Source organism: Lemur catta, chromosome 2 (genome assembly GCF_020740605.2).
Source record: "Lemur catta isolate mLemCat1 chromosome 2, mLemCat1.pri, whole genome shotgun sequence".
NCBI lineage: Eukaryota > Metazoa > Chordata > Mammalia > Primates > Lemuridae > Lemur > Lemur catta.
The window spans coordinates 55,216,397-55,230,641 of record NC_059129.1 but is presented as its reverse complement, the minus strand read 5'-3'; the positions used below and the strand labels follow the sequence as shown (position 1 = coordinate 55,230,641).

General features: G+C 42.8%; 1 protein-coding gene across 3 annotated transcripts in view; it reads left to right on the top strand.

Moving 5' to 3' along the window:
- ADGRF1 (adhesion G protein-coupled receptor F1) overlaps positions 1 to 14,245 on the top strand; it is a 35,044-nt gene that overhangs the window by 3,168 nt on the left and 17,631 nt on the right. For 2 of the 3 annotated variants that reach the window (XM_045543699.1, XM_045543702.1), the window contains exons 2-7: positions 5,982 to 6,059; positions 7,063 to 7,177; positions 8,468 to 8,525; positions 10,150 to 10,299; positions 11,515 to 11,688; positions 13,397 to 13,497. In XM_045543699.1, coding sequence (XP_045399655.1) covers positions 7,109 to 7,177; positions 8,468 to 8,525; positions 10,150 to 10,299; positions 11,515 to 11,688; positions 13,397 to 13,497 — 552 coding nt within the window. In that variant the 5' untranslated portion in view covers positions 5,982 to 6,059; positions 7,063 to 7,108. Of the gene's footprint in view, positions 1 to 5,785; positions 5,844 to 5,981; positions 6,060 to 7,062; positions 7,178 to 8,467; positions 8,526 to 10,149; positions 10,300 to 11,514; positions 11,689 to 13,396; positions 13,498 to 14,245 lie in introns of those variants that run through there. The other variant, XM_045543701.1, reaches the window with a different exon arrangement.

Sequence of the window (14,245 nt, the reverse complement as noted above, 5' to 3'; positions counted from 1 at the left end):
GCACCTTACCAGGGAGTACAGGTACAAATTAGGAGGCCAAGGTGATCGTGTCTATCAAAACTCAAAATATAGGCCAGGTGTGGTGGCTCATGCCTGTAATCCTAGTACTCTGGGAGGCTGAGGCAGGAGGATCACTTGAGTTTGAGGCCAGCCTGAGCAAGAGCAAGACCCCATCCCTACTAAAAATAGGAAAAATTAGCCAGGCAACTAAACAAATTAGAAAAAATAAACCAGGTGTGGTCGCACATGCCTGTAGTCCCAGCTCCTCGGGAGGCTGAGGCAGGAAGACACTTGAGCCCAGGAGTTTGAGGTTGCTGTGACCTATGCTGACACCACGGCACTCTAGCCCAGGCAACAGAGTGAGACTCTGTCTTGGGGAAAAAAAAAACAAAACTCAAAATATATAAATGTTTTGAAGCAGCACTTTTAACCTAGAAAAACCCTGCTTTCCCTGGAATAGGATGCATGAGAGGAAGCTTAATAGGAGTGAAGCTTGAGGACAGATTGTGGCAGTCCAAAGTGCCATGATCACGAGTTTGCTCTTCATTCTGTGCAGTGTGAAGGTTTGTGCGTATGGACCGACATGATATTTTCAGACTAAGTGGAATGTCAGTCAACTGGTTCTATTTATAGAAGAATCATTTGGGAAATATGATTGAGAGCTTGCTTTTACTCTTTAGAAAATTATGATGAAATTACTTTTAATATGTATAAGGCAATGTAAAGAGTTAATGGTTTCTGGTACATTTGAAACAATGAAGATTTATTAATATGAGCATTGAAAGAGAGTCAGATATTTGTTTTATCCTTGTTTAAAAATAGGTCACCCAAGTAGAGTTTGTGACATTTTTAATCTGACCATTCATAGGTAAAGGTCCCAGACAGCCTGTTCTGTGGGATTTTTCCAGCAGGCTTGATGGTTTGTGTTTTCATGCTCGGACATCAGAGTTTCCTTAGACACTGAAGACACTCACATTTGTTAGGAAGACAACTTCAAAACATATATTCTTCTTTTTTCTTCACAAAACGAGCTTCTTTGTAAGAGACTCAGATGGAGATCAAATTAACAATCATGACTTCATTAAAATCATGCACCAAGTAACAAAACACCGGCTCATAGTCCAAGGGAAATACTAGATTCTTTGGGAGAGAAATTTAGGAAAATAGTCGACACATTCTTTTTATTTAGAACTTAGCTTTACCCTTTTCATTTTCTGCAAGTGTGAAAGGGAAATAATTCTCCCTTAATTAACAAGATTGTCAAAGTCATCAAATCAGTAAGTAAAATAGCATTTTGTAAATTAGAAAGAATTATTCTTATTTCTTCTTATTAGGCAACTGTCACCTCTCTGGAGTGCTGTTCAGGTACTTTTCTTGAAAGCAAACAATCCAAGAGGGAACTCAGGTTCTCTGTGCTTTATCTGCTCTAATTAAGCCAAGATCAGCTCGGGAATTCCAGGAAGGCTGGGTCCCTGTTTCTAAGCTGAAGCCTTGGCTGGAAGAAGGAACCTTCTTGGCACCTACGCTGGAATGCCGTTAATAATCCTTTAAGGGTTTGGTGGTAACTCCCGCCATCCCGAACCACGAGTGACTGGAGAAAATCTTCAGTTACAAGGGGTTGGAATAGAGCCAACCCACTTGGAGCCAGGCCTTGTACAGCTGAACTGCGCTGGGCTGTTCTGTGGGAAGTGAACTCTACTAGGATGCCAGAAGACGTACTGGGCGATGAGCTAAGAACAACAAATCATCCCGGATGAAGCTCTGCTAAGATACAAAGTGCAGACTAAATAGAAAAACTGAATTCTTGTTAGGAAGGAGCAGACGGCTGTGCTAGGCTGACAGCACCAGGAACAGGAGAGATGCTCTTGAGCTGAAATTCTAATGAACGGCAGAACACACAGACATGTAAAAATCACATCTCAATTTTGGGTTGGAAAAGAATCGGACTAGGAGGTACAGTCACAAACTGGACTCTGGAGGCATGTCCAGTCAATGAGTCAGAGGAGGGTTTAAACGAGGATCCTGGCACAGAGACTCCCACCAACCCAGCAGTTGTTGGCAAAAGTGGGTCCGGATCATGGCTTTGGGAGTTCCTCTTAATGTGCGCAGTGATGATGCGTGACTCTACTGTCGACCGCCAGGACTTGGCACACTGTCTGGGAAATCGGAGGCCCTCAACATACAGTAGTTGAGCAAATGAAAGTTAGCAGATTGGCAAAGTGTCCCAGGTGTAGAGGTAACTGGGCTAAGTAACTCTTTTTGTCCCTTTCAGACTTATCATTCTAGAATGCTTAAAAATGACGCCTGTGTTCTTGACCCAAGGGTTAAATTCTTAGTAGCCCATTGCAAAAGATGTTCAACAATTTAATAACCAGTCTGAGGAGAACAAAAAGAATGAAGATGAGTAAACATTTTTATTCTTTCGAAGCCTGATTTGGTGACTGGCAGACACTAATGAAAGAACAATTAAATAAATAATGAATAAACAGAAAGTGGGAAAACGAGCATATAAAAATAAAATCTGAATGTGAATAGATCTAAGCTCACCCACTTTATTTTCCCTCTTATTCTGTAGGGGAGAAAACTGAATTCAAAGAGTTTTAACTTTCATGAGTCTTTACAGATAAGGGACAAACTTGAGGTTAGTCTAATTCATCCAGGTCTCTCCCTACTGTGTTTTAAAAACATGTTGAAGTATAAAATAGGTGTTTAAAATTTTACTGTGCACACACATATATAGACATTCACTGAGACTGTAAATAACTTTAAATTATTGTCCTCCAAGAAGAAGTTTGTCTAGCTCATGAAATTTATTAAACCTCAGAACATTTTTTCCAAATATGGAATTAGTTATCTCTTCTGTCTCCTCACCTAGTTGCGTTTCTGAACTGCCTTATCTATTATATCTGCCTCCTTAAAGAAACACAAAGAAACTTTTCTTAAAGGCAAATGGCCCAAGGATTCCTACACAAAGCCAAATCCTAAGGAAAATGTTACCAAAAACTTATAAAATGAGAGGCAAAATAAAAACAAGATTTTGCAGGTCCCCTGCCTAATTCTGCTGAAGTCATGGTTTCCTTCAGATCCCATGAGGAGACCTAGCCTTCCATTAATGTGCATGCACACATGTGCGTATGTGAGTCCAAAACACAGAGGAGGCAGACAACTTCACTGGGAATTCTAGTTTTAGAGAAAGAAACATAATCCCATTAATATTGATTCCCGAAAAGCAGCCCAGAGTTCAACTGTGCCTAAGATTAGTTCGTTGCTAAAAACACTGCAAAGTGTAGGTGTGAGCAGTTGCAGCTAAGCACCACTGTTGATAAGGAGACACCTGTTGACATAAATAAATGATGACTGGAGTCCATAAATATAAAACTGCAAAAACAGGGAGACGACGGCCCGCTGTCTCCAGAGGCACAACAGCAAGTTCTAATGATTGTTCCCTGTACACTGAAGGGCAGGGATTATCAGCAGTGAATCCACTTGAATGAATTCAAGGAAGTGAGGAGGAGGGGCCCCAAACTGCCAAGCCTTCCCACGGAGCCGGTGCCAACACGGCTGTCGGGCAGGCATCCCTGACCTCCAGCTGCAAGGTGTGATGCAAACAGGCCAAGCTCTAATGACAACAACAGCTCCTCGTCTGTGGCTAGGACACAAGGATTCTGAGAATTTTTTAACAAGCAGGACCATTCCGGCTTGAAAGGGAAGTGACAAAAATACTGTGGGTTTATGTTTACTAAAGGCAAAGTGCAGTGGGATTTATGATTACCCTATACACATACACCAAGTATTTCCCGACATCCTTAATGCTGAGGACCCTCCTTTGAGTCGGATAGTGCAATTACTGGAAAAATGTACTTTTATTTCCTCGAGGCTGGGACCCCTCCATTTACACAGTGGTGGCCATCCACCCAGGAGCGCCATTTTTGGATAAGTTAACTTGACTCGGAATTGAAGTCAAATTCTGACATAATCCAACAAGTAACTATAAAAACAGGTGGTAATATTGAAATACTAGGTACTGCTTTGGGTACTTCATTTGTAATAACTCATCCGGTTCTCCTACAAACCTATGAATTGGATACCATTTTTCCCCATCTTACAGATGAGTAAATTAAAGTATAGAAAGCCTTAGAAAATGCCAAAGGGCATCCAACTGATAAATTGCCAAATCTGGAACCTGAACCCTGGCAGACTAGCTACAGAACTTGTTTTGTCTTACATGCCTTGAGATACCATTTTCCCACCCTTTGGCTGGTTGTCAGACATAGGATCTCCAGTTACACTTGAATTTCAGATAAACAACAAATAATTTTGGACAACAAATAATGTCCCAAATATTGCCTGGGGTATACTTATACTAAAAAATTATTCATTGTTTATTTGAAATTCAAATATGTTTGGCATTCTTGTATTTTTATTTGCTAAATCTTTCAACCCTACCCCAGAGAAAGCTGTACATATCAAGGAAGCAAAGAAAAAATTCTGATTAGTTCGAGTATTGGTTTCAAAACCCAAAGAAGAACTCCTATCACAGAACTAAGCTAGGTGCAGAAATCTTTTTTTCCTATCTAGAAACAGTCTAGAGTAACAGCTCTCACACCTGCCTGAATGTGAGCATTGCTTGTGCAGCTTTCAAAATACACATGGCTATGTCTGACTTTTCTAAGATTTCCTAAGTTCAAGGTGAGATAGGGACACCTGTATTTTCTAATGATCTCCTAAATGTTTTCTTTTTTCCTTCTCTTCTTCCTCCTCCTCTGTCCTCCTCCCTCCGCCTTTCTTTATAGTCTATCTACTCATGATTAGCTTACAGACCTGCGATTTCTGACCACTGGTCTGAAACTGTGACTGTAAGTTAGAGTTTACTATTCCTATCAAGTTCAAGGAGGCAGCCCAGATGCCACCTCCAGTGTGGGAGGAAGTGGGAATAAAGAGGCGGAGACTGTGAGAGAGGGCTTCCCAACGAGGCCCAGAGCTGTCACCAGGCCGTCTTGAGCTGGGTTTGCAGCCTCAGGCCTGGACTACACATGGAAGAAAGGAGACTTTTCAGAGTTAGAGAGGGTGTGTGTGTGTGTGTGACAGAGACAGAGACACAGAGACAGAGAGAGGAGAGAGTGCCATATGAGGACCAAGCCTCCCATTTGGAAGCAGGCTCTGGCACAAAGAGAACAGATCACACTCATGGGCACCAAGACTGTTATGCTATTTGAAAGTCCCAGCACTATACACTATGGCCTTAACAGTTCCCAGGAATTCAGTTTTAAAAAATCTTCCCTGGAAGTGGGAAAGCAAATTGAAAGAGTGCTGGAAAAAGTACAAGCTCCCTCTGCAATGTGGCTGTGCTTCATGAGGGTATTATAAAATCAATTTAGGAGGATGTGACAATTTACTAATACAAATGAAATAATATAAAAACAAGTAGAAAACAGCCAAGGACACATCTCAGGCAAGAATTAAGTTCTGTTTCATGAAATAGTTCAGTTATTATATATATATGTGCGCATGTATGCACACACATATATACATACAATAAATGTATATATGTACACACATATTCATGTTATATAACATATATTTCTTTCTATTTAATATTAGACCTCATTAAAAAAGTTTGCAAAACATTTCTCTAGAGACAAATATCCATCACTTTTGGAAAGCAGAAAGCACAGGCCAGAGGGACTAGGACTCAGAGCAGATAAGCTTTGGGAAGGAAGACCTCGAAGAATGATCCAGAGCCCAGGCTGCTGCCTAAAGAAGCTTAAAATGATAGAGTTAAGAGTCGTCTTTGGCGAACAGGAAGGTAGGATGCGAGAGCAGCATCCACCCAAGAGGAGAAGGTAAATTCAAAAGTCATATGTGTCACAGTGCCTATTTTTCATGCTTGTCTGGAAAGCCCTAGAAAAGGTCTCTGCTGAAACACAGGCCATGTCTGTGGTCATGCATGTACTGTCTCTAATGCCCTCTCTCCTCCCTAGATCTGCAGGCAGAACGCCAGGCAGCGCTGGGGGGATGGCAGCGTTGCTATGAGGTTGGCAGCACCCGCAGGAAGCAAGGTAAGGGCTGGAGGGAAGGCCCAACGCCGTGTTCTCTGTCCCGTTAGTCAAGGACGCTTGTTCCAATGGCGGACTTTTGAGTTTGGGAATCGTAATTTTTCATCTTTTCTTGTGTTGATGTAAAAGAAAGGTTGAGAAGCCATAGGCAAGTGATCCTTTAAGTCCGATCAATGCTGTGGAATAAAACTTCTAGCATGTAAGTGTTCTGCGTTGTGCTACCCAACGTGGTAGCCACTAGCGGCATGTGGCTACTGAGCACTAGAAATGCAGCTAGTGTGACTGAGGAGCTGAATTTTAAATTTAATTAAATTTTAATTCAAATGAAAATTTAGATAGCCACGTGTGGCTAGTGGCTACTGTATTGAACAGAGCAATTTTAACATATTATGATTTTTCTTTGACATCAGATCACTTGAGTATAAATGATTAATCTTATGACCATTTCTATGCACTGAGTTTTGTCCAAATTATTTGAAATAACCATAAACTTAAGGACAATTTGTTGCTAATTGTATCAACTATAAAGAAGGCAATTTGCTGGATTGATTCATTATTATTTTCATGCTTAAACACTCGAATTCTATCCTGGTATTAATGGTTCTAAGGGTCCTTGGTTATACTGATGCTTGTCTTTCCTGAGATGAAAAGGAAACCTCAGTAAATATAAAAGACTGATGTTAAATGCACCTAGTTGCAATGTTAAGCAAGTCACGATTTTAAAAGAGCCTGTGTTTAGCCAAATTTTAGAGCAACTTTAGACAGTTTAGCAATTTTAAGACAACTTTAGAGCAATTTTCTAGTTAGTTTGTAAAGATGGAAATTTACTACTTCTGCAATGGGAGCAAAATTCATGGTATCACAGGCTCCGTGAACTGTAAAAATAATCAAACACTCAGAGGTTTGAATCAGCTCAGTTAGGCCCTACCACTGCGTGCATTTTTCAATTTTGGCTTGAATTGCTTGTTTTGGGGCCTCAATTTTCTTTGGTACACTGCTTGTCTAGCCACCGCAGACTATGCACCTGGCTGTCCCTGTCCAGTCCTGGGAAGATGAGAGTTGGACTGCTGTGTTTCATCTCCTTCTTCGCGGTCACTGGGGGCCACCGTGCCATCCTGGGGGTGAGTTGGCATATGTCCTGTTTTTCTTCTCAACCTCCTCTTCTCTCTCCTTCTGGCTTTTACAATCTGTCACTCTCTAGGTGACTGCAACTGCATAATTTAATGGCCTTGGAATCAGAAGTCCTGAGTAGTTGTGTCACCATTACCCACATTCTTTCACAGTGTGGCCTTGGATAAGTGAGTCATTTCATCTCTTTAGAACTTAGATGACCAAACTGCAAAAGGAGGAGGATCTTCAGTTAAACCACCTTGGAGATCTTTTCTAGCTCAGCACAGTCTCTACTATGGCCTCTTAGATGCAGAAAAATCATGGATTGATGTGAGCCTTCCCTGGACCCTGTCTTCCCATTGGTACCCACTTTCTTGATGCTTTCATTCAGAATCATGGTTTTAATGTTCTTTACATGCTGATGACCCCAAATGTATATCTCCATGTCAGACCTCTTCACTGAATCCCACACTCAGGTGTCCACTGCCAACCTGTTCTCTCTGGCACCCTCAACTTTGTACGTCCAAAATCAAACTCATGACTTTTTCTCACCAAACGTACTCCTTTCCTGTCTCAGCAAGTGGTACCATCATCTCACCAGCTCCTAAGGCAAAAAAACTTAGTGCTATGCTTGACTATTCCCACATTTCATATCTAAACCATTGGCATTATTTTTTTTAGCTTCATCTTTAAAATATATCTAGAATTCAAAAGCTTCTTACTACCTCCATGGCTGCTACTTTGATATCCACCTTGATCATCTCTCACCTGTATTATTTCAACAACCCCTGAAATGCTCTGTCATTGCCTCTGAGCTTGTCTCTTCTCAACACGGCTTCAGGACTGAGCCTTTAGAAGGTCAATTAGAGCACGACTTTCCTCTGTTCAGAACTATCCAGTGGTTTCCGATCTCACTCATGTAAAGGGTAAAACCCTCTCTATGGCCTGTTGTGGTCTACACGGCCTGCCTCCCCAGGAACTCTCTGACCCCCTCTCCTCTGCCTGACCCCTCGCAGATGCTCTGGTGTCCCCACTCTGCCTGCACGTGCCCGGCACACTCTTACCCGGGGGCCTTGTCCTCTGCCTGGAAAGCTGTTCCTCCAGGGATCATCACTTTCTCACCTCTTTCAGGTTTTTGCTCAAAATTCGCTTCAGCGAAGCCTCTGCTGGCCACCTCTCCACCATCCCTGGCTTGGATTTTAGAGCCATGATTTTAATTCATCTGGGAAACCAAACAAGATCTTATAAAGTACAACTGTCCAAAGCCTCACCATAACTGTTTTTTTTTTTCTTTTTGACAGAGAAATGATGGCATCAAAACAAAAAGAGAACTCATTGTGAATAAGACAAAGCATCTAGGTGAGACTCTGTTAGGTGGAATGGTAGAGTGGGCTTTGGTGCCAGAGGCCAGCATCAAACCACAGACGTGCCTCTGACTGACTGTATGACCTTAGGCACATTATGAAATGCCCAAATCTATATGAGAATAATAGTAATTCCTCAGAGCAAGATACCTGTGACGACTAAATAATATAATAAAGGATAGTATCTTGCCCTGTACATGGCAAGAGCCTGTCCATATACTTCATTTTTGTCTGTGCCTTGACCCTAACAATGGAATTAATGGGCACAGCCCTCAGTCTAGAAAGGAGTTGTGTTCTGAGATTTAACTTGGGGGTCTGATGTTTCCAGTGCTGAATGTATTTCCACACAGAATCAGTGATGCATACAGATGATTGTTTGGTTCCTGCATCCACAAAAGCTTTTCTACCATGCAATAAATCTGCCCTATGATAATGTGCTATTAGCATTAATACCATAGCACCTACCCCGTGCTAGGCTGCAGCTGAGAAAACAAAATCAAAATTTCAACTTGCAATGCCATGAATGCGTTTTTCCTGAGAGTAAAAGTGACAAAATCTAGCAAGTATCTATTGGACTATTACTAGGTGCCAGGTACTCTTTAAATACATCAGATGCATTAACTCCTCATACGGATGCTCTGAGTTAGGGACAGTAGCTGTCTTTATTTTACAGATAGTGAAACAGAGCTAGGGGCAGGAGCCAGGACTCAAACCCAGTCAATCTGGCTCCAGAACTCGTGCCATTAACTCCTGACAGTGTGAGCAGGGCCAGTCTGTTCCCTGCTCCCCACTCCTCACCTGCCTGGGCAGTAGGAGTGGGAATTGCCTCAGCTCCCACCTTTAGGGACACCCACAGCCTGGCACAGGGGCTCCAGCCTGCAGGCAGATGGGAGAGTGAGAGGGGGCTGAGGCGCTCCAGCGTGAGAGGTTGGGTCCTCCATAGGTAAGCTTTGGAGGGTCTTGAGCTCCAGGAATGTCATAATGAATTTTAAATGAACTTTGGGTGGGAGAAGACTCATGGGATTGATCTCTCCCAATCAAGACCCGTTCATGGCTGGAGGGGAGGGCGCACAAAGCCAAGAGTGCAGGCTTAGTTTTGGTTTGCTTTTCTATTTCATATAAATGCCAAATAGCTAATCAATGGGACATTTTTTACAGAGGAAGGGCTGTTCGGGAAATGTGAAGTTGGGGGTTTTCTACTGGAGATGCTTCAAGGACACAAGGGCTGGTGGAGGGAGGGAAGCGTGACTAGAATGTCCTCGCCTCTCCTTCGCTCAGTCTGGACACCTAACCTTGACGCTGGGTGTGCCCTGAGGATGTGTGCAAAATCAAGAGGGTGATTGTGTGTGTGTGGTGGGGGGGGGGGACAGAGAGCACAGGAGCAGCTGGCCTGGCAGAAGTGAGAGGACAGATGTATATTCACCTCTACGAGAACCATCTGCCCGGGTTCATGCTGGATGTTAGTTTCTAGTGAGTGTCTGACTGAGCAGAACTCAGGCGAGAGCAGCAGGGGACAGTGCATGCCCTGCAGGCTGAATCTGTTGACTGTCCCCCAGTAACTTCCTCACAGTGTCCCCCAGCCACAGCCAGGTGGCTTCTGACTCTCTTTCTCTCTTCAGCCCCAGTCCAGGAATATGAGCTGCTGCTTCAGGTGACCTATAGAAATTCCGAGGAGAAAAGAGACTTGAAGAATTTTCTGAAGCTCTTGAAGCCTCCATCACCATGGTTACATGGGCCCACGAAGGTTATCAGGGCAAAGGCCACCACATGTAAGTCAGCTGTCTGGTGGCAGGAAATGTGAACGGGGAAGGTGGGCGCATCAGTCAGGGCAGGTGAGGTTACGCTGTGGAGACGATCATCCCACAGTCTCCGTAGCGTGAGAGGGTAGAGGTTTCATTTCTTCTGCAAGTCCGTCGCAGGTTGGCAGAGGCACTGTGTCTGTTGTCACTTGGGTACCCAGGCTGGTGAATCGGACCCTGTCTCAACTGTACCCATCCTGAGCCAAAAAATGAAACACTGGAGAGTTTCACATGGCAGTTGTAAATTCTCTAACTCAGAAGTGACACACACTAATTCTGCCACAACTTATTGGCCAGAGCTGGTTCTGTGGCCCCAACTGATTCAGGAGGGGCCAGGATATGCAATGCCATGTGCCTGGAAGAGGGCAAGAAATGTTTGTCAAGTAACACTCACAAGCACAAAGATGGAGTGAAGAGAAATTAAATTATTTGACTACAGCAGGGACTCTCAAAGTGTGGTGACCAGCAGCAGCATCAGGGAACTTCATAGACATGCAAATTCTCAGCCTATCCTAGACTTAGTGAGTTGGAAACTCTGGGGTGAGACCCTCCAGCTGACTCTGATGCACAGGAAAGCTTGAGAACCACTCCCTGCACACCCCACCATATGCATTTCCACAAAGGTGTTTGGTGACTGTGCCTCATTTTTTTGCCTATTAAAAAGGAATGACTTTGGTGGGAATTTCAGGAGTGGTAGAAGGGAATGAGCATACTGGATTGCTGGCGTGTGGAACTTTTTCATCACTCCCCCAAAAATGTCTCTTTGCCTTTGCCATCTCACTGATAGAACCTACCTGGGCGTGGTGGCAGGTGGGTGGAAGGGAGCCTCCACTAAGAGAATGGTCAAACACCTTCTAGAATCCTTTAAATAACTCCCACATTACCAATACCCTCTTCTACTTCTCTTCTCCATTGCAGCAGGTATCTATGGGGCATTCAGCCTTCTTTTGGATGCCAACCCCAGCCATTTTAGTTTTATGTTCATTAAGTTTCTGATACCAACCTTAGACTCTATTGAGATGGGCATTTCTTTAGCTTAAATATATTGCCATCCTGGTTTTATCCTTCTGGCTTTTGGTGAGAAATACTTGGTTCAGATTCCATGTCAGAGCCAAGGATCAGAACTCAGCAATAGTCAGTTATTAAAACCAGACTCCATGAAACCAATTCCTGCTTTTTGTGCAGACTGCAGCAGCCTGAATGGAGTCCTGCAGTGTGCCTGTGAAGACGGCTACACCTGGTTCCCCTCCTCCTGTCTCGACCCCCGGAACTGCTACCTTCACACGGCTGGATCACACTCAAGTTGTGAATGTCATCTCAGCAACCTCAGCCAGAGTGTCAATTTCTGCGAGAGAACAAGTAAGCACGTAAGAATGCTCTGGGCTGGGGCTTCTCCCACCCCAGTGTGCAACAGAGAGGGGACTCTAGCTCTTTGCCTTGCTGAGGAGAGCTAATGTCTACGGGGTGATTGAAGGACAGTGAGGACACAGCCTGCTAGGCTTGGCTGGACACAGTGGGCTTCACAGTGCAGAAGATACAGACATACAAGTTGACATTTGGATGTCATTTAAGCCTTTAGGTACTTCCAGCTCGGTTCTGCAATTACGTAACTCTATTGCGATTTGGGGAGATTCACTAAAATCCCAATCAGGGAAACTGCTTGAGTAAGCAACGGTTTTCTTCTTACCCTCTTTTCACGTCTTTTGTCAACATCAATTCTGAGCAAAGGGAAACCTAGAGATGTGACTGCAGGGAGGAACACCTAGTGATTATAGTGAAAGAAATGCTCCGAAGTGCCAATGCGCCAGCGTGTACTGAACGCATTACTGAAACAAAACACAAGCTAAAGTCCAGCTTAGGAAACCAGTGAGAGCTGAGGGGCTACTGTGGACTTGGGCTTATGTTCAGTGAATGATGAGGTGAGTCAGATAACACGGACTCCAGGTCATGAAGAACTTCAAAAAGGTTCCCCAAAGACTCCTCTGGTTATGTTGAAACTTCAGATTTTGGTGGAGCTGAGCAAAGAGTGAGGGAGGAACCTGACCGAAATAGCCCAGCTTAAGTGGACATCCCTGGCTCCCCGTCCCGGGACCACAGCAATTCAGGTTATGACAACACATGTTTATTAAGCACCATCTTTACACCCCGTGCTGGGACAAATTCTAGGATACAAAGAAGCATTTCTCTTGCTAGCTATGAATTAGCAGGCTGGTTGGGAAGACCAGGCTGTAATGTAAGAAAGAAAAGAAGATAATTTCTTCAACAAATGTTGAAGAAAGCTTAGCTTTTGAAAGATGGTCTGGTCTGAGACCAGATACAAAGACGGATCCGACAGGGATTGTGCTCACGAGAGCCTTCCCACGGTATTGTGAGGACAGGCATAGATGAGACAGGTACACGCAGATGTTTAGGTACTGGATGCTGTGAAGGAGGTACAGATAAACTACTGCAGGAATTCAGAGGAGGGAAAGACTGCATCTGGGGATTAGGGAAAGGTTTGCAGAAGAGGTGATTAGGTCCTGAATGAAGGATAAACAGGATTTTTCCACACGGAGACCTCTCTCAGTGCAGAGAAGCACCAGCAGTGGGTAAGCAAGTGCACGTTAGCAAGTAGTGGTGGTGTGGTTTTCAAAAATTTTTTTAAGCCCGTGGCCTAGATGGGGATACATTTCAGTGTTCAGTGACAGCTTTCTTTATGCACGTGTGAGTTGGCACCTGCTCGTAAGATTGTCTCGTTTACCAGTACTTTCTCATTACTGTCCCAAATCCACAATTACCTGAGGCTCTGACTCAGGGGGATGGGCGGGACACGGACAATGTATATAGCCTGAGCTTTTGTACCCCCACGAAGAGCTGAAATAAAAAAAATAAAATAAAAAAAATAAAATAAAAACTCAGGTTTTATGCATGCTTCCTATATTATTTTAGGTGAACATTTATTATGAAAAAAATTAAAATGCTACTGTTGAATAGATTGACTCCAAATTGTACTTCTATAATTTTATGCTACTAATAAAATTAAGTTAGGAATTTATTGTATCTATAAACTTATTTTTATTTCCCATAGAGCTCTGGGGCACTTTCAAAATTAATGAAAGATTTACAAATGACCTTTTAAATTTATCTTCTGCTATGTACTACAAATATGCCTCTGGAATTGAAATGCAAGTAAGTACTTTCTACTTACTATATAAGGAACTATTTGCTAAACTCAACATGTTTTCAATTCAACATGCATATTTAATAGATATTCTTAATTATTCATCTTCAATAAGCTATTATAGGGCAGTTATTTGCTCTGCTCAAATTGAAATTTCCTGAGTATCTTCTTTCTAGGAAAGTTTACCAGTTGACTTCCTTCTGTGTCACTTGTGTTCAGTTGTGCTCACTTATTAGAGTAATATTAAATTAAGCCTTCTTGATTATTCTTGGTTTTTTATTTTTCATGATCTAAGCTCAGCTTTTGGGGTTTGTTCCATAAAGAAGACTCTCTCATTAAATGCTGAAGGGAGTTACTGAGCAAAACTCTGGGTTTCGTACTGAAATCATATAAAAACTAGATCAGTGTGCCTTTGCCTAGGATGACGGCTCAGATGTAGTTCTAACTCAAGATCTGAGCAAATACTTTAGAGACAGATTCAGTTTAAGTACCTGTGAAAATTAGTGGCACATTTCTGATAAGGAAAAAATAGATTTGGGGTGAATTTATTACATTATCTGGCACCAAATTCATCTCCTATTTAAGCAATTGTTTATTCACTCTTCATTAGCAACCTCAAAAATAAATTTTATATGTGTGTGTGTGTGTGTGTGTGCATGTGGGTGCATGTATACATTCTCAACTGTGGGTTTAACCGTATTTGTATGACATGCAATTACTTCCCACTCTGTCTCTTTTCTTTTCTCATTTGCTACT